The 26,670-nt window shown below is 48.9% G+C and overlaps 1 protein-coding gene and 1 long non-coding RNA gene across 2 annotated transcripts in view; one reads left to right on the plus strand and one right to left on the minus strand.

Moving 5' to 3' along the window:
- Asic2 (acid sensing ion channel subunit 2) overlaps nucleotides 1-7,497 on the minus strand; it is a 1,075,866-nt gene extending 1,068,369 nt beyond the window's left edge. Inside the window, exon 1 of the mRNA XM_036197770.1 lies at nucleotides 6,387-7,497. Coding sequence (XP_036053663.1) covers nucleotides 6,387-6,941 — 555 coding nt within the window. The 5' untranslated portion in view covers nucleotides 6,942-7,497. The remainder of the gene's footprint in view (nucleotides 1-6,386) is intronic.
- Nucleotides 7,498-8,055: 558 nt separating this feature from the next.
- LOC118589996 lies at nucleotides 8,056-24,900 on the plus strand. The gene is made up of 3 exons (XR_004945699.1): nucleotides 8,056-8,224; nucleotides 15,154-15,310; nucleotides 20,470-24,900. It is a non-coding gene; the product is annotated as an uncharacterized LOC118589996 (long non-coding RNA).
- The last annotated feature ends 1,770 nt before the right edge of the window (nucleotides 24,901-26,670 follow it).

Here is a 26,670-nt window from a genome sequence, read left to right on the forward strand (position 1 = left end):
TCCTCCATCTTATTCATTGAGTCAGGAGCTCTCAACTGAGCCCAGAGCTCACTGGCCAGTCTAGTTAGCCAGCTTACTCTAGAGATTCTCTGTCTCACCTCCTGGGTGCTGGGATTACAAAAGCAGGGCCCCATTCCCACCTAGGTTTTTTATGTGGATCTAGAGATTTGAACTCTAGTCCTCACACTTACAGGGCAAGCTCTTTATTAACTGAGTCCAGACTCCTCTTTTATCAACAGTTCTAGAGGTAGAAGAATTCCCAAGGAAGGAGACAGAAAGATACACATCCACCCAGCAAGTTACTGGGCATTAGCTCAGAGCTGTGCAGTTTTTCTTTCCCAGGCGACAGTATGAGTCATCCTAACAGCTCCCAACCACAGCCTTACCCCATCAGCACAACAGGAAAAATGCAACATGCCCCCCAAAGCTTTACTTCCAGACAGCCCACACCCTACCAGACTACAGATCGGAAAGCTGGGACCAGAGACTGGCGTCACAGAAGCCTCATGGCCAGCACAGCAAAGCTTGTCTCTCCAGGGCCTGCCAAAGGCTCACAGGTGCTGAGCCTCCTAAGAACATGTGAGATCATCTAATTTGCATTACTGCTATGTCAGATCATTCTGATGTAAAGTCCAGACTGCACAGGTGGCGGAGAACCAGGACTCACACCTGTGGGCTGAGGACTGCAGTGCAGACTGCTGTCTACGGAGCAGCAGGACTGGGCCTCACGGAGGATCAGGGGGTGGGTTTCACTCAGGAGCTCTGGCTTGGTGTGCAAGAACAGGTAGGTCTCCGGTATACCCTAGCACGTATTTAGGAAACAGTGGGACCAAGATAACACAATATAAATGCATGATAATAACTTTACATTGCCTTCAAAGGAGAGTAATTGAAGATCACTGGGACATTAAAATACTGTAAACCAACATTGATTGGGTGCATACCATACAGCTCATGTTGTACATATACATAGAAGGCATACTACCAGCCCAGTGAAACACACATCCATACAAATCATGTGGCTAAAGGGAAATACCCTCAAGATACCCAGATACTGCATTTATATCAGGTTATATTAGGAAGGTTATTGTGGGCAACTTCCATTCTTTCCTCCCCTGCCCCTTATTTCTCATGTCCGTCAAGTTTTCCTCAGGGGTTGAGGATTGTTTTTATAACCAGGGAATATAAGAATAATAATAAAGACTAGCTCCCCCAGATCAAACAAAATTCCAGGTACATGTGTGGAAGATGGAGGCTGAAAGATGTGTATTCTACCTCATGTTAGCCAGTCACCTTTCCTCTGTGGCTTTAAGCCTACTTAATACAGACTGCAAGAATACACTTTGAGCGCTATGTGCTAAGAAAGTCTAGGTCTTCAGAATATGCAGATGAATGAAAACATTGCAGGGGAGGATCAGTTGTCACATGTAGCCAAGACTGGCTTCCAACTCAATGTGTAATTGAGGATGACCTAGAACGCCTGATCATCCTGCCTCTTTTTAAAATATGTGTATTAGTCTTTACCTGAATATACATCTGTGTACCACCACATGTGTGCCTGGTACCCATGGAGGCCAGAGTAAGCCATCAGGTCCCCTAGAACTAGAGTACAGATGCTTGGAACCACCATGTAGGTGCTGGGAATAGAACCTGGGTCCTCTGAAAGAGCAGCCAGTGCTTTTAATCACTGCATCATCTCTCTAGCCCCATGTGTGGAATCTCTTAAAGAGATCGAATTCAAAACACAAAGTAAGAAGATGGTGACCAGAGGCTGGGGTTGTCAAGTAGGAAGACTGGAGATGTGTTGACCAAAGGACACAGAATTTCAAAAGATAGAGAGTAAGAAAGGCCCGTGAGCTGGGACTAAGGGTAAATTCAGAGACAGACAGCAACTAAACCAGTGAGGCTTTGTCTTGTATTGGCAGGGTTGTGAGGCCCTCTACTTAACACCATATTAGCAAAATCTCTTCTGCGACTAGCCCCAGGCTGGCAGGGACAGAGATGGATTGTGATAGCACAGACCTGACCTCCTTGGATTGTTGGTGGACCACAGGTCCTGTTTGATAGACAAAGGGATAACCATACAGACAGAAACATGGTACACAGTGAGAAAAGCTACTATACACATGGTGCAGAGCGTACTCCACCCATGTCAGGGGCTGAAGCAGGGTGTGCTTCCTGGAGGCAAGTTAGGAAGTATGAGATGCAATGTGGAGACCAAGCCAGTGAATACGAGACAATGTTCAGGGTACCAAGCAAAATGAGGAGCCCTGGAAACAAAGAGAATACGGTAGGTGCCTGTGCTCTGATGTTGCTGTGGTCACGGGCTGAAAGATTGGGAAGAGTGGCACTCAAGTTCAGTTAGCAATGCCTGTAGGGTACCACACAGAGCAAGTCCCACCTCCAGCTGAGCCTTGGGTGTTACTGGTCCTACTTTAGAGAAGGGAAAACTGGAGCTAAGCAAACTAATCCTAGTTTCCACCACATATATGCCATAGAGTTGGAATCCCAGCTCAGATTGTTTCTCAAAGCCCACATCCTCCTCATGCATACTCTTTTGTAGTGAGATGTGATTAGAGAGCTATGTGGCCTTGTCCAAGAACCCTAAAGACAAAACCTTCCTCAGCCTTCACTTCCACCATCTCTATAATGTTATATGCTGTAGGATAGTAAGATCCATTCAGTGTGGGAAAGAAAGCCAAGTCTTTCCTGAGAAATCTCACATTGAAAGCATAAATACCCACAGTGATGGACAGGTTAAGTGTGAAAACGGAACGGTCATTTGCATTCCTGGACCTGCATGCAGGTGAACCCCAATGTGACTAAGCAAAGAGACAACATAAGGCCCTGTCACACGCTAATCGAAGATGACAGCAGTAGTCAGCCCCGATTCCGACAGGACCTCCTCCACTCGAAGCGGCTCCCTCTCTGGAGGATAAGTTTTCACCAGAGAAAGCAGTGGCCTTCCCACCTTGCTGGCCTCATCTTCACAGCATTCCTCATCAATCTGACGCCTGAAAAACAGTGGAGGCAGGCGGGACAACAAAAACCCTGTTCCAAATCCTGCTAAGAACCCCAGCTCACGGCTACACAGCTGGCTAAAACACAGAAGGCTTCCTCACATGGTGTCTCCCATGCTTTTCCCTCCAACAATACTGTGGGTTAGAAGGTCAAGGTTAGGTGGGTGAGTACCCCTCTAGAGAGCATGCAAGAGAACAAAGAATCAAGAATGGTGCAGGGCTTCAAACCCATGCCTACCACAGCGGCCTTGGACTCAAAATCACAGAATCACAAGCCCCATCAGCTCCCACCTCAGCTCTTTTCTACTCTGGGTCACTGGAGTCATCTCCTGTGAGTAGAAGGCCCAGAATCAAATCTTTCTTATGGTTTACCAGGGAGGAGAATCCACAGACCTCTCTGCAGCCAGACTGTTCCAGGAAGAGGGCTCAGGGTCTATCTGCATAGGCAGGGAGCATGCCTGCTTCCTTGGCACTCAGCATTCCACACCTGGCTTCCTGGGGACTTTGGGTCTCCATGAACAACCTTCTTTCACTCTGCTAGAATCACAGCTCATTCACTAATTAAAGGGTATTACACACTTCATTGCACACCAGCTAAGAACTTGGAATAGGGGAGCTTGTGCTACAGCATTTGCCCAGGAGATGATGCTCTGGGCTTTATAGAAAAATCAAATTCAGAAAAAGAGCATCCCTAACACTGAAATTCTCTAATAAGTCAGCCATGGTGCTTAGAGAAAGAAGGCACCTGATGTGTCACAACCTCCAGCAGAGCTTGTAAGAAAACCCACTGGGGAGGGATGGCCATCCCCGAATGAGAGAGGAGGCTGGGACACACAGTATTCTCCAACAGCTACATAGGCTCACTGCTGATGTAGAAGCCCAAGCTTGCCAACACCCAAGTCCCAAAAAGCACAAAAGTGTGTCAGAGGTTTGCTCCTCAATGTGGGGTTTTGGATGTATTCCCTATTGTATTACCCCCAACAGAGGCTGGCATGGGTGCCCACTGTCACCATTGGTGAAGACCAGCTTTCTATCACATACCTAGAGTGAGAGGCATTCTGACATCCCTGAGCAGACAGAAGAGAACACCAAGGGGCTCCCTCTCTTTGGCACTTGGAGATGTTACACACAGAGGGGCTAATCCAAGGATGGGCACTCAAACAGATGAATTCAGGATTTGCTGAGACTGACAGATAATGTATGCCACTAATCAAAGAGTCAGCCTTGTCTGCAAGCAACTTCAGTGTTTCAGGGGGTCTGAAGCTCAGGTAAGGATTTAAGACCTGACTTTGGGATACCAGCAATTCAAATGATGGGCCAAATACAAACAAGCACGCTGAGAGCAACAAGCCTCTGCTTCTAAAGGGAACTTGGGCATGAGCATAGCTGCCAGTCAGCTATACCATCACGAGGATGCTTTCGACTATGCTTAAAGACTCATCCCAGGGTCTGCTGCCCAGGACAGCCTCCCTGAGGCACCCTGCATCTGTTGTCTGTGGGTTCCGTGTGTGCAGGCAGACAGAGGAAGAGCTGAACGCACATTCAAGCTTCGCAGTACAGCAATGAGGCTGAGCGTTGCCAGGCACTAGAAAGCATGGGCTGGAACACAGTGATGGTTTCAGCCTCCAAGAACGAGACATTTTCCCCATCCCTCCCCAAGGCCCCTCAGACATCATTTGTGCATGACAGATTTTAGGATCCTGTTTGCTCCTTTAAGAAGGGCTGGCCGCTTCCTTCTCCAGCTCAGACTGGCTTCATCTTTAGCAAATGCTGCTGTCAGTTTGGCTGTGCTCTTTCTTGGAATGTTTAAAAGGGATAATAATACAAAACGGCTCCCCCAGGAAACAGCTCTAGCACACGGGCTGGGAGAGGCAATGCCCCTGGCACTCTGGGCTCTTTCAGAATGAGAGACGGCCAACAGCAAGTGCAGAGGATGAACGCAGAGACTGGCTGGAACATAAAGAGAACCTCAGAGCAGAGGCAGGTGGCTCTGAGAGGGGTGGGAAGGGCTGCACTACGGGAAGGGAGGGGTGTCTCATACTGAGGCAGAGCACCCCAGACAAGTGCTGATGACACAGTCCAGTTCCCTTCATGACTGCTACACCTGCCACCCCCAACTTGTCACTGCATTTTGGCTCAAGAATCTGGGTCCCTGAAGCTCTCCTTTCCCCTGCCCCAGGAAACTGTGGGGAAAGCAGATACGCTGGACTACAGGAGGAACCCACAGTTCCTGATACCCCAGACTTGCCTGGGCAGTGTGGAATAGCTGGCAGCTACTGTCTGACCTGTTACACCAACTTATGCCCGGCAGTCCACTAATTGGGCTGAGAACCCTAGCGGCAACAGATCTGCTCCCATCCTTCCTTCTCAGCCCCCTCTGGCAAACCCATCGTGAACGTGAGACATGTCCCCTCCTCTTTACTCAGCTCCACACTCCCCTCCAGGCTTTCCAATCCCACAGCTGCTCGTCCCCCTCCCCACACCCTCCTCCTGCACCCACGTTGTGAAGCAATTGTACACAGAGAAAACGAGCCTTCGAGTTTCAAGCTAAAGCTCCCAGACAAGCCAGCCTCCGGGACCTCCTCATCACATCTGTCATCTCTGCCCACCCGCTACAGGAGCCTCTACCCTGACTCTCCCCTCTGGCCAAGCATCATGGACAGCTAGCAGCTTCACCCTGCCTGCAGGAGAACCAGATGGAGCTGCGGGGAGTGGGGTGGGGGGGGTCCTCTCCTTTCCACACTATTCAGGCAAGAAAAAGAAGGGAAGAGCCTTCCACACCTCTGCAGCATCACCTGCTCAGGGAGCTCCCACAGCCACCGGAGCCATTCAGGCTGTCTGGGGCCCCACACCCCCTCCTGTGACAGCTTTAGCTCCAGCCCAGCCCACAGGATACAGAGCCTGATGCCACTTCCACTTCCGAGCACAGAGAGAGAGAGAGAGAGAGAGAGAGAGAGAGAGAGAGAGAGAGAAGGAGAGAGAGAAAGAGAGAGCAGAGGATGCCATCTCACCAATGACAAGCTGTTCCTGTCACACAGCTCGGACATCAAGCACCCTGGACTGGACCATGGACAGCCCAGGCCTCTTCCCCTCTGACTGGGAGAAAGCCCAACTCAGCACATCCCAACAGCAAGCCCCTGTAGCTCTCCAACCAGAAAGGAGCACAGTACTCATCCGGCAGGTAACCTTTTCTACACACAATCCAACACTTCTCATCAGCTACCCTTTTGGCCTTCCACTGGGTCTCTGCCCTCTCCCCTGCACAGCAGAGACCCCCTCAAGCCAAACAGAGGGTCCCCAGTGCCACCAGCACAGCACTTCTACCGAAGAACAGGCACAAGAGTGAACTGAAAACCAAGTACTCACCGTGGTGAAGTCTTGGTGTCCACACTCCTGGCCCTTGAACTTGCAGTACAGCATCATATCCTTCAGGTCATGGCCTACCCGGTGCAGGAACTCCAGCATGCTGAACTGCTTCGGTTTGTAGTGTTTGAAGTTGGCCTTCTGTCTCAGGGCCTCCAGAACTGTGGGGTCCGCCAGATGCGGGTCAGGAATCTGCAGGTTGACATCCAGCAGGGCCAGCAACTCCCCAGCGTGGTACAGGTCGTTAGTGGTGAGCCTGGAGAACCGAAAGCCATTGAGGTTGCAGAGGGTCACAGCTGGAAAGACCAGGCTCTGGGCCACCACCTCGTCCACCTTGGTAACATGCTGATATGAGAAGTAGTAGGACACTCTTTCAGAGCTTTCAACCAGCAGCAGGCCCAGGGAGCCCACGAAGGCTACTGCCCAAAGCACACGCCGGATGGTCAACGGCCCATACACGAAGATGTGGCGGATGCCATGTAGAGTGGAGGTGTTGGCGAAGATTTGGATGCTGGAAGGTTGCAGGCTGCCCTCGCTGGGGCTCTCCTTCAGGTCCATTGGGACCCTGTGCAGTTCCGCAACTGGCTTCAGGTTGATCAAATCTCAGGGAAGAGTTCCCAGTCCTCTGAATTCTGCTTAAGCCTTGGTGTTCAGGGCAGAGATCGCCAAGCAAGCATCAGGCCAGACACTGGGAGTTTATCCTGAGAGCCTGGCCTCACGCTGACAGGGGTGAGTGTTTATATAAAACCCATTCAAACTCTAGCTCCTGATTTTTTCCAGGCGATAAGGAGGGCTGGTTTTATTTAGGGAGACACCAAGGTGATGTGGAAGGGATGTGGGTGGGAAGGGAGCGCTTAGCCAATGGAAATAAAGTCCTCCCCCCTACACACGCCACTAGAGACAAGATTAAAAGCGAGAGCGAGGGAGAAAATGCTTAAAACAAGTCGCTGAGCAGCTCGGAGCCTGTTAACCAGTGCATAATGCCCTGTGTTAAGCATGGGGGGATGTCAGCACAGCCACGCTGATGCAGTGCGGTGGGGCGCCGCGGTGCAGCTTCCTAGCAGCCGACACGCTTAGCTTCTTCCTGGGGGTGTCTGGGACCCTGGACGCGGCTTCTCGCTGCCGGCTTCCATCCCTCCTTTCTCTCCTCCTTTTCCGGCCCCCTTTTGGGGACAGAATTCCAATTGAGGGCCGCGGCTGCTGCTTGGGAGAGGACGCTGCGCTCCGCCTCCAACAGGAGAGGCAGGGATGAGGGGGCTCCTGCGGGCTCCGTGCTCCCAGCCTCCGGAGAGGAGAGGAGAGGAGAGGGAGACTCACAGGCTCAGAGCAAGCCTGTCCCCCTGGTCTGCCTCCCGCGATGCTGCTATGGAAAGGGAGGCTTGTGCGGGGAGTAGGGGCTGGGGAACATGGAGAAAGTTTTTAGCCTTTTTTTTTTTTTTTTAAGGAGCTGCTGGAGGTCTTCTAGTCCAGGTAGCGAGCCACTCCCACAGGAAGGAGAACTTGACCTCTTTTCCCCATGGATGGTAGGAAAGTGGATACTTAACTGCGTGTGTGGCGTGTAAGATGTTGGCAAGAGTTCTTTGCGCCAATATGAGCTCCAGGGTCACATCCACGGGAGACCCCACGGGAGAGATGCTGAAAATGATGGGAGCAATTTAAAACCACAGGGTCTGTGCTGCAGGCTGGAAGGAGATACTCCAGGAGAGTAGGGAGAAAGCCTTCTAGAGCCTGGAAAACCACTGTGCCCATAGGAGCCCCAGAGGAAGAGCAACAAGTACCCTCACCCCCTTACGGCTGTCAGGACGTTTTGTGTTTAACAAAGGAAGACAGCTGGGTGCCAGGTAGGACTGGCTGCATTCCATTCTGTTTGAGGTGTGTGTGTGTGTGTGTGTGTGTGTGTGTGTGTGTGTGTGTGTGTGTGTGTTCTGTCCCAGGATTTGCCAGATGGAATCACAGCTGGAGCTGTAGGTGAGAGAGAATGGGCTCTCAGCCTCCTACCTCCTGCTTCCTGAAAATCCCTTGTAAATCAGACCCCTGCTGGCTGATAGGTGTGGCTTGCCTGCCTGCCCCTTGCCAGAGATCAAGTGGCTGGCATCTATTGAATCAGGGATAAATTCTCATCAGGGTGAAAGGAATTGAAAGTTAGAGTAGCCAACTGAGCCACTCAGCCAAGCTGGGATAGAGCCACATGGAGGCAAGTGTCTTGGAGAGCCAAGCTGGTGTCTCCAGGGCATGCCAGGCTTAAGAAGGTGGAGGAAAAAGGGCGACTTAGATCACGTTCTTCTAAGCTGATGGCCATTTTGAAATGTTCTCCTGTCCCATCCAGTGTCCTGCTTAGCAGACCCATGGAGACAGTTCCCAGAAAGCATGCTGAGGTGATACATGGAGCATGGCCTTGGCAGTTTATCCATCAGGGGTGACATGACAAGTGGGTAAATGGCAAAGACTGAGGGGCCTTGTGCCTTGGCTAGCCCAGAGTCCTGGTCTCAACAGGACGCAGGCTTGAAAACCAAGAGGACCAAAATCAGTCTGGATTTTCCATGCCTCAGGGCCCATGTGAGATGCTGAATTGGCCCACATACCCCTCTCAACTACCTGGGCAGGTGAATGTTCTAGATTTTAAGCCCCCCCCCCCCCCCGCATCCTACTGAAGAGGCAACTCAAGCCCGCAACAATGAATGCTGCATCCATATCACACAGCCAGGGAGGTGGGAGCTGAGACTTCATCCTGGGGATGTTCGCCTCTGAAACAGGTTGTAAAAAGCAGATCCAAATTTCTCCATCTCAAGTTTAGGAAAGGATTTCTACCCCCCCCACCCCCATGTTCTCTCTCTGTGTCTCCCACACAGACCACTCCCTTCCCTGTGTAGATCCCCTCCCTGCCTTCTCTGGCTCACAGGACACCCTGTTGCCCTTTTTTCACAAGGGAAGGTTCTCATGAAGAAGACTCGCTGATTCTTCTCACCAGCCTTTGGCTCACCAGTCTCATTAGTGTGTTCCCCTTGAACTGCCTTCCAAACACTTTGCTGGTTTGGAAAAAAAAAAAAACAGGATGAATGAAATACATGTCCTACTATTGATGCCTCAAGGCTCAGGGAAGTGAAGACAGAGACAGGCACCTGGGTCTCCGGGCCACCGCTCTCATGGTAGACTCCTATTCCCAGCTAGAAACCATGTAATACAATTTCCACTACTTTCTGTCCCCTGGCCACCAACCATGGCTCTGTCACCTCCCCTCTTCTTCTCCTGGAGTCAGGTTCCCTCTGTCCAGACACATTTTCTCATATGTGCAGAGATGGATCCTAGAGTAGATCTCATCACCGCAGCCCCATGTAAGCCCATTCACCGCTCCTCACCTCCATATTGGATTGGAGGCTTACAAGCATGCCAGGGCAGAGTGTTGTGGGACAGTCACCCAGACCTCAGTTTGCATCTCCCATCTGCTCTGCCTCCTTCTGCACTGTGACCTTTGAGAACTCTGAACTTTCATTCCCCTCCTTCACGAAGGTGGGGCTTTGGAATGTCAGAGGAAAAGAGAAGCCTTTGTACAATTTAGACACGTAGCAATTAATGCTCTTGATGAATGCTGGGAGAAGGTGCTTTGTTGATGTTGATGCGCTCTTCCAGGTAACTGGGAAACCACGTGAAGCTCTCAGAGATGTGGGTTTGCCTCAGGCATTGCATATCTGAAAGGCCAAGGTCAAACACGACTTTGCCTTCTTGTCTGCTTCCTGTCTACAGCCCAAAGATGACCTCAGGGCCTTCTGGACTCTTGTAAACAGGCTAGGCACTTCAGGACCAGAAAATAAAGACCCTAATGAGGGCTTTCATTGCAAGTCTCCAGGCTCTGTGCTGGGTGTCTCATGGACCTGTCAAATGCCAAGAGCACCACTGAATCCACTTCACAGAAGAATCTAAAGATAGAGAGAAAGGCTACTTGGTCCATGGTACCACTGCTGAAAACTAGAACAGTAGATAGTCAAACTCTTGGAAGTCTGAGCTGGAGGACATGGTCCACAGACCTGCACCCAACACTAATGCAGACCATCATGGTGCTAGCACTGAACAGAAGGGCCAGAGATGGACAGTGCTTTTCAAGAGATACTGTTGTACTGTACCATTCTCTGTCAGAGCTAGTTGCTCTGCCCAATGGCTCATAAAATGTCCCTGTGTGGGTGTTCTTAAGGCCCTCTTTAGCTGGTAAGACTCTCCTGCAATTAGCACTGTGGTTTGCACAAAAACTTTCGATATTGTCTGATCCTTAAACATGTTTCTGTAGTGTTCAGTTGGTTAAACATTTGCAACATCAGTCAGATTCCCAGGACCTTTTACTGAGCTCTGGAGCATGTGCAGAGGGCACAGGCATCAAGTTTAGAAGGGGTCTACTTGGCTCAGTTTTTTAGGCACTGCCCTAACTGTGTATAATTATGGTCTTTATTTAAATGCATTGCACTACTAATCATTAAAAAACAAAACAAAACCTTTCCAGGCAAATTCATGTGAAAATTAGGCAACTTAACCCCCTGTTAGCCCATGTGCCCAGAGTTTTGATACAGCAAATCTGTTTGCTTAAGAACAAATAAATGGATATATTTACAAATTTGTTTTTGCAGAGGTACCAGGAGGGGTCGCTCTCTTTCAACCTTGGGGACCCTAGGGCTTGCCTTAAATGTGACTCCCTGGAGGCCCCAGGGCAGAATGCAGTCTCCTCTTGCCTCTAAAGAGAATGGCAGACAGAGTTAGACAGGGTGGGCTCTATAATCAGCCCCAAAGCTAATTTGCTACTTAATCTGTACTAGATACTGGCAGCTACTCCCATCATTCCTAATTAGGAAAAAAAAAATATGCATCCTTTTCTAACATGCAGATGGAATTATTCCAGACTCCCATGGCTTCCTTGAACAACTTTTTCCCCTGGTTCCTCATTGCAGTGAAAAAGGTTAACCCAAGTGTAGCCCTGATGCAGACTGGTTTATAAGCACACAGCTCTTACAGCAATGAGTCTTAATTCTTTCCTTTCTTCTCTGAATTTTTAGCAGTAATTCTCTATAAAGGGCAAAGCAGGGAGGGACATGAAGCAAAGAGGTGCATTTAATGAGTCCTTACTTTTATTTATTTATTCATTTTTATGCATGGGGATGTTTTACCTGTTTGTATGTCTGTGCATCCTGTGAACGTCTGGTGTCCTTGGAAGCAAGAAGAAGGCATCAGATCCCCCAGGATTGGAGTTACAGATAGCTGTGAACCACCATGTGGGTGCTTGGAATCAAATCTGGGTCTTCTGGAAGAGCATCCAATGTTCTTAATGGACTAGCCATCTCTGCAGCTCCTAATGAGTCACTTCTTAAAAATCAAACCTATTGTTTGCTCTCCAGGTAAAACTGCAGAAGCCTGTTTTCAAGAGTGGACCCATGGGACTCGGTTGCAAACTGGCATGACCCTGGGATTAACTTAATTTGCTGTGTGGCCTTCAGGAAATCATAGAACATCTCTGTGTTATTTGTGCTAACTCATTCCTGGGCTTCCTGTTGCTGGTTCTGCTGCTGCTGCAATTTGACACTGGCCTTGACCAAATCATAAATGCCCAGCTAATGGGATAAAAATGAGCTGGAATCTGGGATTCTGATCATTAACCCCATGTCACCATCTGCTGGAGTAGGATGAGGGTAGGGACAGGGGCCCTGGGGATCACCTGGTACTTGTCAGACATACGGATTCCTGCCATCTTCCCCTCCCAGACTGCTTCCACAGTTTCAGGGTCTGGGGGCTGAAGCCCTGTGAGGCTGGCTGCCCTTGTAAGTGGTGAAAGGCAGCTTGAGACACATCACCCAAGACCAGCTGTGCTGGGCCTGAGAGAGACTCTTCCTGTTTGCCAGCCCTGCTAAACTGCTCTATGGCATTGCATGCTGCATTTCCCTCTGCCTGGAAAGAGCCTGCCAGCTTGCTTCCTCTCAGTCACCTCCCCAGAGGAGCCTTGGCTGGGTGCCTGCCCCACCTCCATCTCAACCTCCACTCTTTGTCTACTCCAGTGCCCCCTTCCCCTCTTCTCAGTAATAATAATTTATGGTGATTTGTCTCATCTTCTTGTGAAGTATCTGTTATTCTTACTAGAGTGTGAATTCCTACCCTGTCCCCACATGAGAAAGACAACCTTCCTGGCTGGTTGGGGGTTGAGTCTTGCAGGAGGTTATAGGAATTCATGAATCAATGGACATATGACTGCATTTGTTCATCTCCACTGCCGAAGCTACAGACATGGGCACTCTTCCGTCCCAGGGGAACTGGGACCTGTCCTGAGGAAGGTAAAGGTTCCTCAGCTCCCAACACTGTCCCTTACTGGACACGCCCCAGTTCCATACTGGAACGAGAAACGCCTGATGTCGGGCCCTGCAGACCAGTTATCTCTTCCTTTCTTGTCTGTGCATATGAGAGCTGGGGCTAGAGAGGAACTGGAGCTACCTACCTGTCTGCCCCCCTCGGGGAGTGATTTCATCTTCTCTGCACCCCACATGCATGAATGGTCAGCCAAGGCTTTTCACAAGCTCCTCTCCAACTCTCCCCACACCCAGCCACAGGATGGTGATAGCAAAAATAAACTGGGGAAACAGTAGGTGTTCAATAAATGCCAGCTTCTGTGAAAACAGCCATTCAATTCACAACTTCAAATTGTGTCTTGCCCTTCAGGCAATTTTTGAATAACCAAAAGTCAGTTTATAATGCATCCTTGCCTTGTAATATGGAATTAGTGCCTTTAACACTGATTTTGTTTACTTTAACGAGACACATCTTCCCGTAACCCAAGTCTCATGAGTGGACTGACCTCCTCTGCACTAGTCTCAGAGGAGGCTTTTGGGCCGTGTCTGACCACAGCCACTTTGATCCTGAAAGCCTTTAATCTAGAGTGCCTGCTTAAAGATGGCACATAAGTATCCTCACTCACGTAAACAAAGCAAGTCCCAGCAGTAGGAAGGTACCCTCACCAGGCGGCTCTGGATGCTCATCCGATTTCAAGTCATTTACCTTCATCGAGAGACTGAGAGTCCAGCCCACCCTTTGCTGCCCACTCTGTGGCTTGTGTCTCAAAGCATCCTTCCTTCACACTCTTTGTAAGAGTCCTCTTCTAGTCTGCCTCTGCCCGTCTGTCCCCTGGGAAGAAAGCAGAAGAAAGGAACTCCACGGCTATTATTTGTTTTCTCTGGGTCACTCAGTCCCTGGAGCCAATTGCTTCACACGCAAGCAGGATAAGCTACAGACAGGTCTGAAGCCAACCGTCCATAGCAGGCTTTCAACAAAAACTTTATTAGTAGCACGTTTGCTATAGGTGAGCCGGCTTGGCTTTGTGTGGAGCAGAGAGGTGGTGTGGAGTCAGCCTCTGTGCTCTGAGTGGAGCTGCCTCTCCCTCTTGTGTTCTGCATGTGGGGTTGCAGCCTATGCTGAGCATCATGACTGCAGGCGGTGACTGCAGGACTCTGACTGAGCACCTCACCTACCTCCTTGCCTGCATGCACCCTTGCCCCACCCTGACTGCCTTCCTAGTCATCACTCTCCACTTTTAAAAGCCTGCAAGCATGCTGAAGCCAGAATGTATCACATACCTGTGTGCACTGGCTGACCGCCCTGTATCCTCTCTGTAAGTAGTTGTGTATTTGTTTCAATTCGATTCATTTATACTCTCGTTCTTTCAAACTGCCAAGTGAAACCACACAATGAAATGGGCATTTTAAAAAGCAGAGATCAGGGCTGAGAGGGAGAAAGGAGAAATGCATCTCTGTTCAGCCTTTTCTGATCATCCACATGATTCCCATTCCAAACTCATAGCCCGGTAACGTGTAGATGCTATCTGGGGCCATGGCATCTATGTACCACCTGGACAGCTGGGGGGCTCCAACAGATAGAGACAAAACAAAGCAAAGCAAAGCAAAACAAAATAAAACAACAACAACAACAAAAAAAACCAAAAAAAAAAAAAACAAAACCAAAAAAAAACCCAAAAGCACGATCTCTATTTTTGTGAGGATTTTTTACCTCTTGGGTGAGACACTGGCTGATCTTTCTGTTCATCATTGATGTGACACTCTCAAGCGGACTTTATCACAGCTAACTCCCATAGCTGAAGGAACGGGAGGCTCGGAGAGTTAGAGGACTCCAAGCTCTAATCCTGGTTTCCTCACTCCAGACTCTGGGTTGGTTGACTCTACTGCTGTCCTACTGACTCCCACCCACACATGCTCCCCAGAGCTTTGATTTGAGACTGTCTGGGGACTAGCCGTGACAGGAGGGCACGGCTCTAAGGAGGAGAAGCCTATGAGATCAGTAGGAAGCACCGGGGAGGGAGAAGACTGGAGATGGAGGTCTTAGCCAGCTCCAGGACCAGACCAAAGACTACACGGTCCTTTCCATGGTGTCCCTGGGTCTGGCACAATATGAGAGGCCATGGTTAAAGAGCACTGGTGGAGGTCCTGAGAGTGAAATAACCATCCTGCCCCACCCCTGGGCACAGACAGATGCATGTGATGTGTGTGTGTGATGTGTGTGTGTGTGTGTGTGTGTGTGTGTGTGTGTGTGTGTCCATCCTTCTTGCTTCATGTCTGAAGAGATCGAGCTAGGAAGGCTTTACAGCTTACTAATTTTGGTCTGAACCCTTTGCCTGAGCAGTGTGGAAAGAGACCAGGGGGTAAAGGACATCACCTCGTTGTCCAATACACCGTGTACACGAGGCTGTGGCTTTTGGAAGATATGTCATTGAGACGTGCTGCTCTGTTCTCTGCAGGTCAGATCCCATGGAGGGAAGGGATCCCTGTGCATCAGAAGGCATATATTCCAAGGCCATGTACACATTCTGCCCTTTCTACAAACAAGCAGGCCAGGCTTAAAGGGGTGAGGTAAAGTGACCACAGTCCCAACACTGGTGTGGGGATGAACTTCAGGTAAGAGTCCAAGGTGGCTGACTCATGCTGCTTCCCTGAGCCCTTAGAGGCCTGGAGTGTGTGGGTGAAGGCCAGAGGCTGGAGGCAGAAATCGATGGGTGCACATCCAACACACACTGGTTATGTTACCTGCGGCCTTGCTTTGCTCATCTGTAAGATAGGAACAGTAACAGCCCCAACCTCAGAGGACTGACGGGAGGGATAAGCAGCTAAGGTAGGAAAAGTGCTAAATATCTAACCAAAGTTCAGTCCATGGAAGATGCCGTCAGCATCGCCATTGGAGTCACTACCATTGTGAAAGGAGGATCTGGAGGATGAGTTCCGCCCAGTGTGCCTGGGGACTCTCTTTGTTCCCCACCCTACCTCCATGCAGAATGGGGCTGGGGGCAGGGGGGGGGGCAGTGTGCAGTCACGGATCCAGTACAAACATGAGATGAGAAGGTGGTGGGATTTAAACATTCAGAAATCAAGGCACATCTGGATGCCAGGGGATGAGACAAAGGTTTCTCTCGCAGCCGTTTTCAAGGGTAACTGAGGTGGGTGGGGAAACTTTACTCTGGATACTCACACCTTACAAAGCAATGTGGGTGTATCAAGCGCTCTGCTAGGACACAGCTCTCCTCAACATGTGTTGGCAAACCCTAGTCCAGCTTTTCCCTGTATCTAGGTGAAGTCCTGTTTCCTCCCAAGATAAACCCGGGGGTGACAGGATGCCCACAGGCTCTTGCAGATACTTGGGGATGGCCTTGAGTGATTCTGAGAATAGTCACAGGGTCTGACCCAGAGATGGCCACTTTTTTGTTTTCAGTGTGTTCCTACATCTATGTATATTCACCATCCCATGGCCTCACTCGGAAACCAAGCTGCCAGCCACCTCTGTAATGGGACTGATTTCAGTGAGGATGATGAAACATGTCCCTGTGTAGCCTCGAAACTAAACAGTGAGATGAGAGAGGAGCCAGGCAAATGCTTTGCATGCGTACCCACTGCCAACCGGGTAAGCAGACCAGACTATCATACTTGAGCACAGGTGTGTGGTAGAGCTATACATAAGCAAGAGCGAGGGGACTCAAAAGAACACCTGCCCTCCCATCCCAGTACTGTGAGTGACAGTAGCGTGTTCTCTCACTGTGTCCAGACATCACCAGCTTCATTCAAGGTTGACATTCAGGTGCCAATAACTGTACTAAGTGTCTATTTATATCATGCCAGTCAGTGATAATCTCCCTACCTCAGCTCTGTTGATACTTTGGCCCAGCTAAGTCTATGCTGTGGGGGATACAGGAAATATTGTGAGGAGTTTCACAGCACCTCTCCTGCTGCAGAAGACAACAGTGCTCACATCCCAGTGCCCCAGTTACACCAATAAAAAACTGTCCACTGGAGGCAACATCACCACCAGCTGGGAACCACTGAGAAAATGAACCCTCACATAGCCCAGGGATGTATGTATAATTATCATCCTTAGTACACAGCTGTCCCTTCTCTAACTAAGATACAGGTAAATTAAACCTGGGTCCAAGGCTTCATCTTGGAAGGGCTGGGCAGGGTCGATCTCTTTCACAGTCTACAGTCATGTTGTTCTCCTGCCTTGCCACAGGATGCTCAGTGAGGGGTGCTCAGAGGAGACAGTTAAATTGGTAAAGTGCTCATTGTGCAAGCTTGAGGATCCAAGTTCTAGCCCCCAGAACACAAATCAAGAGCTGGGCATGGTGGCAAGATCTTATAATCCCAGAGCTTAGTAGGCATAGGGAGGTGGGTTCCCTAGGTCTCACTGGCCATCCAGCCTAGCAGCACTGACAGGGTCCAGGCCAGTGAGAAACCTGCCTCAAAAAATGAGGTGAATGGCTCCTGAGGAATGATTATCATCTAAGGTTAACCTCTGGTTTCCACACGTATGTACAAACATACATACACACACACACACACACACACACACACACACACACACACACACACACACCAAGGATGGACCCTCACCAGTAGCAACCCCTGACAATGACAATGCCCTCATGAGTCACACAACCATCTTTCCCTGCAGGTCCCACCCCCATTTTACAAATGAACACCCTGAGACCTGGACTGCTAGGAGATGATCACCCCAAGTTACAGAGCAGGCAAACTACCAGAGGCTAGACTTGGATCCACATCTTGTCAGGCTGCTCTCTGAGTCTAGTCAACACTGATTAAATGATAGGAGGCAGGCGACTTAATAAAAAAATGCAAATCCAGGATGATGGATATATTTAGGAGGATGAATTATTATGTGGTGGTATAAAAATAGATCAAAGAAGAGCACGTGGACTTGCCAGCCCGGCTGTGTGAGAGACAGGAGGTGCAGGAAGAGCACCAGCGACATTTCATTAACTTTGCTGGGAAAACATGGGGAGGCTGCCACCTAAAAACACAACATTCACGGTGCCCCTTAAAGGAGCACTGCATGCTGTCCTGTGAAGAGGAGGTGGACTCTCCATGGGCAGCTACAGTTCTCAGTATGTACTCGTGGGTTCTGTGGCCTTCATGCCATTGAAATGATCTCTAGGGTCCTCTATGTATATGGATCTCACAGAGATAAGTGGATCAGTCTATACTGGAGACCAATCACGTACGATGCCGGGCAGTTATTCTGTGCATTTTTTCAGAAAGAAGTCTGTGATGGTTAATCTTGGTTATCAATTTGACTATATTTGGAATTAACTAATATACCTCCCCACCCCCACACGTATACCTGTGAGGTATTTTCTTGATTGATCTTTTGAAGTGGAGAGACCCACGCTAAATCAGAGCCCCACCTTCTGGTGGCAGCCTACAAAAAAGGACATGGAGGAAGGAAGTTTTTGTTTTTTGCCTGCTTGCCCTCACTCTCACTGGCAAGTTCATCTAGCTTGTTGCTGAGGCATCCCTTTGCTGACATTAGAAACTATTTCTATAGGGTCCCAATGAAGACTGGAGACCAGCAGCTCTTTAGGAATACTCCAGGACTGATGGGACGTCTAGTCAGCTGGATTGAACAACTACCTAGTCATTGCCTTTCCATTGTGGGACAGTCATTGTTGGACTACCTAGACCACAGCCTAATCTTAGCCTCTCTAATAAATCCCCTCTAAATATATGTATATAGAAATATAGATACCCATTTGATCAGCTCTCTTCCCTTCAAGAGCCCCAACAAATACAGGGATCCAGGTTTAAAGGGGAGAAATAACAAACTTGTGGCTCATCTGCTGTGGGGATAAGCTTTGGGTAAGAGTCAAGGGACAATGAGTCACTCTGCACCCTGTGCCTTCTGAGGCCTGAGCGTTTATGGGTAAGAGGGCAAGAGCAATGGTATGAGATAAATGCAAATCCTGAACCCAACAAACCCAGCTGGGTTACTGGAAGCTTGCTGCTTAACCCGTCTACACTCATTTGCTCACTTGTAAAAGATGACTGCCGCAGTCCAGAACTCAAGGCACTGACAGGAGCTGGGGTGAGTCGACAGGCATAAAGCACCGAGAAGAAGCTCAGAACAGTTTGGTAACTGAGGCTCCGTCTATGGATGGCTTGCCTACATTTATAAAGCCCAAGGTTCCATCCTCAGCACCACATCCACTGGTGTGGTTCCACACATTTGGAATCCCAGCACTCCAGTGCTGGAGGCAGGAGAATCAGAAGTTCAAGGTCATCTTTGGACACATAACAAGGTCAAAGTCAGCCTGGGATTAAAAACACTTGGTGACAGTAAGATAGCAGCGGTATAATTTCTACTGTTATCAAAAGGAGACACACCTGATAAGAGCTCACGCCTTATGGGCTTACTATCTTCCCTCCCATCTGACCTAGTGTTCCCTGTCTCAACTCCATGCAAAATGGAAGAGTTTAGTGAGTCAAGAATCAGGGACAAATGAGCAAGGGAATTTAAATATTCATGAGCCTAGGTGCAGCTAAGGCTCCTGTGGACAAAAGAAATTCACAGGTGATTTCAGGGGCTTCCTCCACCCCAGAGATGAGTGGGAACATTCCTGTGAGCATTTATACCTTCCTAAGCATCAAAGGTCTTCCAGGCCACAAAGTGCTGATTCTGTGCTCGCTCTGCTGTGTGGGGATGTCCCCTGAAGCTGATGACATCTCAGTAGGTAAAACGCTTATAGGCAGGAAGAACCCAAGTTCCCTTTCTAGAAGTCACACTAAAATAACAAATAAATGAATGCACAATATGGCCTGTGCTGGAGTGTGCTCCTAATCCCAGTACTGGGAGGCAGAAGCAGACCCTGGGGGCTCTCTGGCCAGCCTAGCCTAGCTTCCTTGGTAAGTCTCAGTTTGGTGAGAGTCTCAGAAAGCAAGGCAGCTCCAAAGTAATGACCCTAGGTTGTCCTGTGGCTTCCACACCCACGTGCAGGTATGTGCACCTCCACTCACACATACATATAAACCACTCAAAATCTGTGTCAACTTTCGTCAGAAAGGGTCCACTTCTTCCTAGAGGAGTCACACTTAGCTTTGAGAACAAGCAGCCATCAGAAGCTCCCTGAGTTTCAGCTGCTTCAGACCCCATTTTCTCTTGAAGAGCAACAGTCCTGCAGATCTTGTGACCCTCCCTTGAGAGTCACCTGAGGATCATGAGAGGGAAGTCTCTGGCTTGTGATTTTCATGGAATTGCCAGAATTAAAAAACAGTGGATGATTGTCCCAGGTCTCAGAAATTCACACCTGTCAGAGTCACTATTGCCTGTGATACAGTGGCCAGGGAAATGTAAGGGACTTGTTTGTCTGAACAGGAAATGGGTGAATGTGGGGGCAGATTTTGATCTTCTCCATCCTAGGGTAAAACTCCAGGTCCTTTCGCTGGCCCACTCCGGCTCACAGTGAGACTCACCAGCAGAAACAGCCCCTGTTACATGGAGGCACAACCAACATTTGTTGAATTAGTGAGTGAGGCTGAAAGCAAACCTATTTGTACCTCCTGATTTTCCAAAGTTGCCCCTCCCCCCCCCATGGCAGTCTTTCATTTGCACTCATTCAGAAACAGACACCTTTAAATGATACAGTGTCTGCATGCCTGCCTCTCCTTCAGAACTGGTTTACTGACGTTAAGCTCACCAAGGTCAGGGAACATGCAGGCTTGCATCTGAAAAAAAAAAAAAAAAAAAAAAAAAAAAACTGGCTTTATATATCACACAGGCTCAAAGCTAAGAAGAGACAACAATAGCTTCGAAGCAATGGAGCCGTGGCATGTGCCTCACATCATCTCTCTTCCGTTCTACCACTCACTATGTTTTTCCCTGTCCCGGGCCCCATGAGCAACAGGTGCGTAAGACAGTCACAGTCCTTAAGGCTCAGTGTAACCAGGGATTCTGCACAAACCAGCTGCCGATGGTCACATATTCTCTGATACGCCAAGATGAACCTCAGGCCCTTGAAAACAATAAAAGGCAACAACAGCATTCTTTGTGTTTCTTGCCTAAGTGGGACGAGGAGCTGCCAGCAATTACGCTGGGGCTGTTGCCGCAAAGCCTGCTTGCCTCCAGAGCTACAGCTGCGCTCCAGAGAGATCGTTAGTCAGTGTGCACATGCTACTGAGGGCAGTGGTGTCATTACCAGTTGAAGATGCCCTCAGCCAAGTGTGAGGGCCGGAAATGGAGGTCAAAATAATTAACCTTGTGTGATTTTTTGGCAGAGCTCCTTGCAAAATCACCGTGTGCATCCCATATTTCAGCAAAATAATACATCCATTAGTTCACAAGTCTCTCTTTTCTTCCCTTCTTCCCTCACTCAACTGTCAGTCTTTCCCCCTTTCTCTCTCCCATGCCATGTCTCTAGCTTACTTTTCTTTATCCCCTTCCCACCCCAATAGCAGATCGTCCTAACTCACTGCACCCACCGCTGGCAGTGCCTCAGTACCATCTCCCATCACTATCACACCAACTCTCCGAAGAAAAGCAGAATGCATCCTTACAAAGGCTTCTTCTGACCCAGTTTCAGTGTACCCACACTCAGCTGTACCACGCTCACTTCGGGAGTCACAGCCAGCCAAAGCATCCTTGGACTGCTCAAGGAAGACTCCCATGGGACATGGGGAGGGGCCAGTCTGGGTTCGGAAATTGACTGTGGGTCCAAATGCTTTTTCTTATTCGCTATTGGAGATGGGTCCCTGAAGGGATCATGTACAACAGAAAGCTAAGGGTATTCGCCAACTTGTGAGGGACACATTGTTGTCTAACATGCAAGGTACCTGTCAGAGTCGGGGTTATAAGCCTTAATTCTGTTCCCTCATGCAGACATCCATCCTTTTCATTCAACAGTATGCACTGGTGGTTGACTTCATGGCATGGTGTTATGTACGCTTTGTAACTGGTGTGAGACATTTTATTAATTAAAGATGTCATTATAGTCATATATTTTGTTACAATTAAATGAAACACTCAGGGCTTGTGTCCTAATTAGCACAAATCCCATGATCCCCTTCATTCTTGACCTTAATTTAGTTTTCCTTCTCCCCATCCTCACTGGGCCTCCCCATCAGTCATTCCAGCTCTTGAGTAGCAAGGATCTTTACACCCTAAGTGCAATGCTCTCCATCGCCACCAGAGGCTGAAGTTGAAGAATGGTCTCATCTAAGTGTACAGTCAGGGGCACCATTGCAGAGCCTAGGCTGTACCAGGGCTGCTAAGATCATTTCAGGGTACAAGGTTCCTCAAGAACACTAGTAAGCATACTCAGATGTTATCTCTGGCTCTGTACAGAATGTGAGGGGAACCAGTGACTGAGACACTCTCCATCCTACAGTAGCTCACCAGATCTCTTCTCTCCTATCCATGAGCCCTGATGACCCCACCACCCTGCACTCTGTTCCCATGTCTCTAGGATTAGGTCTTGTCCGTGTCTTGATGGCCTTCAGGACTCCTCTGCAAGCTGGTCTACATCCAGATCCCTGCATAGCATTCAAAGCCATCCAGCAACACACAAAGCCCTGTCACCACCTCCATGTGGGAGAGCAGGAATCACACCCTAAAGAAGTCCTTTTCCAGTCCAGCTAACTTGTCCTTCCCGGAGCCACTTGGAAGATTTTCCTGAACATTGCAGCTGTGTATCATGCTTAGTTATTAAAACTATGATGCAAAGCAGAGAACACGTCTGCCTTGTAGATGCTCACACTCTAGGGAAGAGCCCCCACACCCCTACTCTACCCCAAGTACAGTGGAACTTACTCTGCTTAACTAGATAGTGCTCATTCTGGAATGCCTGGAGGAACAGAGGAACCCAAGTACCCGAGAAGATGGCAGAGAGGGCATAAGAAGGGCATGGCAAACCTGAGCAGACAAAGACAGTTTTAATCCACCCTCCCCCCCACCTGACACACATGCATATACCTCTACTCCACTCCCCCATTAGGAGACATTACTCCTCACTTAGGGAAAGATAAAGCCCATGCATTGAGTAGGAGCAGGATAGATTTCAAAATTAGTTCAATTTCCATCCTTCACACATCAGTTGTAAACCACTGCAGATTTGGGGATGTGAAGGCTTTGGGAGGTCAAGGACAAACACCCCACTTTCTAGTCAATTCCCATTGAATATATAAGGTCTGGAGCATTTCCACTGAAACTGTGCTGTGCACCTTGGTTTCCCTTCCAGGGAGCTGTGGCAGGGATGTGGCCATGACTGGAGTGGTCCTGATGCAGGATCACAGGAGGGGAGGGCTTCCTGGGATTCATATAAGTACAGTGGCCAGGATCAAGCAATGGTTAAAATATGAGGAAATTGCTTCCAGCAGTTTATACTCTTGGCTTGACTCATAATTTAACCTTGAATATAGTTTTCAAAAATCATTAAGTCCCCAAAGCCTTCATCTCTAGCAGTGATTAGCCATGATGTAGTAAGCAGGAAGGGCGGGAAGTTCATATATTTATTTCCAAGAAGGCACATCGTACTTGCAGAATCTATTCCCTCAGCATTCAGGGAGGAGCGCTCTCTTACAGGCACCATGCTGGGCACTGTGGGATTTGATGCTAGACAGACCTGGACTTCTCCCCTCAAGGAGCTTCATGTCTAATGACAGAAGAGGGCAAGAATCTAAGTGACCTTGACAGGAAAACAATCTGGCTGTCTGGTTGCCTATGGCCTTGTACATGACAGGCTCTGTCAGAAGGGTTCCCCATCCAGCCACCCATTTATTCCCTGAGACAGCCCAGTGAAGGCAGTTCCTGTGGTCTGAACACAAAATGCTTCACATAGGTTCATGTGTTTGAACACTTGGTCCTTAGTTGGTCGTGCTGTTTTGGAAGGTTGTGGAACATTTAGGAGGAGGAGGAGCCTTACCAGAGGAAGTGGTTCACCGGGGATGGGCCTTGAAGTTTCTACGGCAGGTCTAGAATTCCTGTCAGCAGCTCTACTTTCAGACTGCAGAGGTAATGGGACCATCTGCCTCATGCTCCTTCAACCAAGCCTTCCAAACCATGGTAGACAGCTACAATAAGAGCTACAATAAGGTCTTTCTTCCATACATTGTTTTTGCTGGGTATTTTCACTAGCAATGAGGAAAAACAACTAACCAGAGGTTATCATCCTGCCTCTGCTTTGCTGATGAAACAACTGAAGGTCAAAACTGCAGAGCAAGAAAGCAGACATCATTCCGAGTATGTGTACCTAGTATTCCTTCCCCCCAGTCTCTCAGCCAGTAGCTAAGGAAAATTATAATTTCTCACTGACCCTGGCACCCAACCTGTCCTCTGATGGTGCCTTGAGGAAAAACTCACAGAGGGCCAGTCATGAGGGCCAGGAGGTGAGTCCACAAGGTTACAGAACAAAGCTGAGACAGAGAGTCCATCTAGTGAAGACGTCTTTGGCACATCATGAATCCCTGGGACTCAGGACTGGTACCCACTGCCTTGAGGTCATCAGCTAAATAGCTATTCCTTACACTGCTGCATCCACTTTGGGGATGAGCTAATTACAAGCTTCGTTAGGGATAAAACTCTGCAGACTCGCACATCCCAGCCTCTATACCTACCTAGCCCATCTGGTTCCTCTATATCTCCCCAAGCAATGGTTCAATGAAACCCATGAAGCTCCTGGGTTGCCATGGAGATGGCAAGGCTACAGCTAATCGGAAGCAAGTATGAGAGAAGCTGATCATGTAGCTTCCCCGGGCAACTCCCGAGCATATTCTCCAACAACCCTTCACATTTGGAGTCAAGGATTTTCTGGGTTCTCATGAAAAACCCGAAGGCCTTTAATTTCCTCAGCCTGGCCAACAGGTTACCTCATTTTCACTCAGCTCAGTCCCAGGCCCTTTACACGAAGCAGGTTGATTCTCCTCTCAACCCATTTGTTTTGTGAACTAGTAATTCTGAAACACCCGCCCGGTGAAGCAAGAGCAAGGAAAAGACTTTCAGTGATTACAAAAATCCATTTAGTGTCTGTAGTAAAGCCATCCTAGGGCTTTGATGGGCCAGACATACATCCACCGAGATCATCTCCCTATAGGCCAAAGGGCAGATGGCTGTAACCACTGTCTGGTGGGTCAGACTAACAACATCACTCAGAGCTGGAGAGATGATGGTTCAGTCCATAAAGTGTCTCCTGCTCACTCATGAGGATCCTAGTTAGGATTCCCAGCATCCACCTAAGAAGCCTGGCGATGCCACACATGCCTGTAATCCCAGCACTAGGGTGGTGGAGACAGATCCCTGGAGCTCATTGGCCAGCTAGCCGAATCAAACTGACTGCAACAGAGACCTCTCTCCAGAAGTAAAGTGTGCTTAAGGAAGATATCCAACATCAACTCCATACACCCTGTGCACCTCCTCAAGCGAGTGTGAATGTGCAAGCACCAACAATCCTCAAGGCTTCCCAGGAAGAGAGTGACAATGAACCAAGGCTGGGATAGAGAAAGAAGATAAGCCGGGTACCTGCAGGCCTGGCCAGCCCTGGACGGAATGCGAGCAGTTGGCTCCCTTCCTGCACTCTCCGTTCTTACTCTTCCAATTATGACATTTAGTGTTTGTAGGGACAGGGAGATGTGGGTTGCTGGAAGAAATTTCTAGAAGGTGACAGAGATATCCATAGAAAAGCAGCCACAACTTGAGCCCTGAAAGATACCGCACAGGGACAGTCCTTCCCATATTTTCTTACAAGGCTCAGATGTGCCTCTTCCCTGATCTGAGTGTTAATCCCAAGCTCCCTGATCATACATTTAAACTGTGTGTTTAATTGTCCGACTCTTAATTAGGTGTGTAATTGGGGAGTCTGAGACAATGTGTAAATGAGCAAATAGTCCCCAAACTTCATTTCTGTTACTGTCTCCAACTTCCTCCCACAGACACAGGAGCCAAGCTGGCATCTTTGCTCTACAATTGTTTTCTTTCCCATCTCATTTTCTAATCCAAACATTTGAGGGTGAAGTACCTAGGTCCTTATTTAAGCCATCACCCAGGAAACAGTCATTGTCCTCCACATCTCAGAGAAGTAGAGGTATAAATAAGAGCTAGATCAGGTGCCCACGCGAACAGGATGGAAGGCATCTGTGTGAAAGGTGACTCTGAATTTGATTTAAATGCTAAACTTGGCATTCCAGGCTGTGCCTTCGTCCATCCCTGCTGGAAACTGCAAGGAGCCTTGGGCTCTAATTTGGCAAGCCTCCCACTACACAGGTGACCCAGAAGGCTTTTGTTTCCCATGTTGCTATAGAAGCCAGCCTGGAGGATCCAAAGTCAAGCCTTAGCTCAGAGGTAAAGCTAGACTCCCTGGGAAGCAACTCCACCTTCTGCTCCTTGTCCACTCACGTCTGGAGCCAGAATGACTAACCAGGGCAGACCTGTTTTCTTTCTTTCTGTCCCCACAATGTGGTTAGAACATTTCCTTTGCACATATGCCCATGAACTTGCCAAACCTTGGGTAAAGAGTTGCCAAGATGTACCCGGGTTCTGTAGTGAAGGCCTGAGATGGGAGGGAAGAGGGGATATGAAAAAGATCACATCACTCACAATTAAACCTGTAAGCATCCCCCCTCGTGTGTGTGTGTGTGTGTGTGTGTGTGTGTGTGTGTGTGTGTGTGACACATGCTCATGTGTATACACACCTGTGTGTGCATATTCAAGCCAGAGAAGTGTCTTCTTTTTTGCCTCTTCACCTTTCTGCTCTGAGACAGGCTCTCACATTGAACCCCAAGTTTGCTGGTTTGGCTAGCCCTGAGTGTTGGGACTGTTGGCACAGCTCCTATGCATCCAGTTTTTTCCATAGACTCTGGGGCACAAACTCAAATCTTCTGCTTTCTGAGACATGGACTTGATGGACAGAGCCAACTCTTCAACCCTGTAAGCATTTTTCAGGGCAAGCTGGATCCCCAACCCTGTGCTCCATTAGCTCCCTGCTTCTGAGTTT

The sequence above is a fragment of the Onychomys torridus genome, chromosome 8 (genome assembly GCF_903995425.1).
Source record: "Onychomys torridus chromosome 8, mOncTor1.1, whole genome shotgun sequence".
NCBI classification, from domain to species: domain Eukaryota; kingdom Metazoa; phylum Chordata; class Mammalia; order Rodentia; family Cricetidae; genus Onychomys; species Onychomys torridus.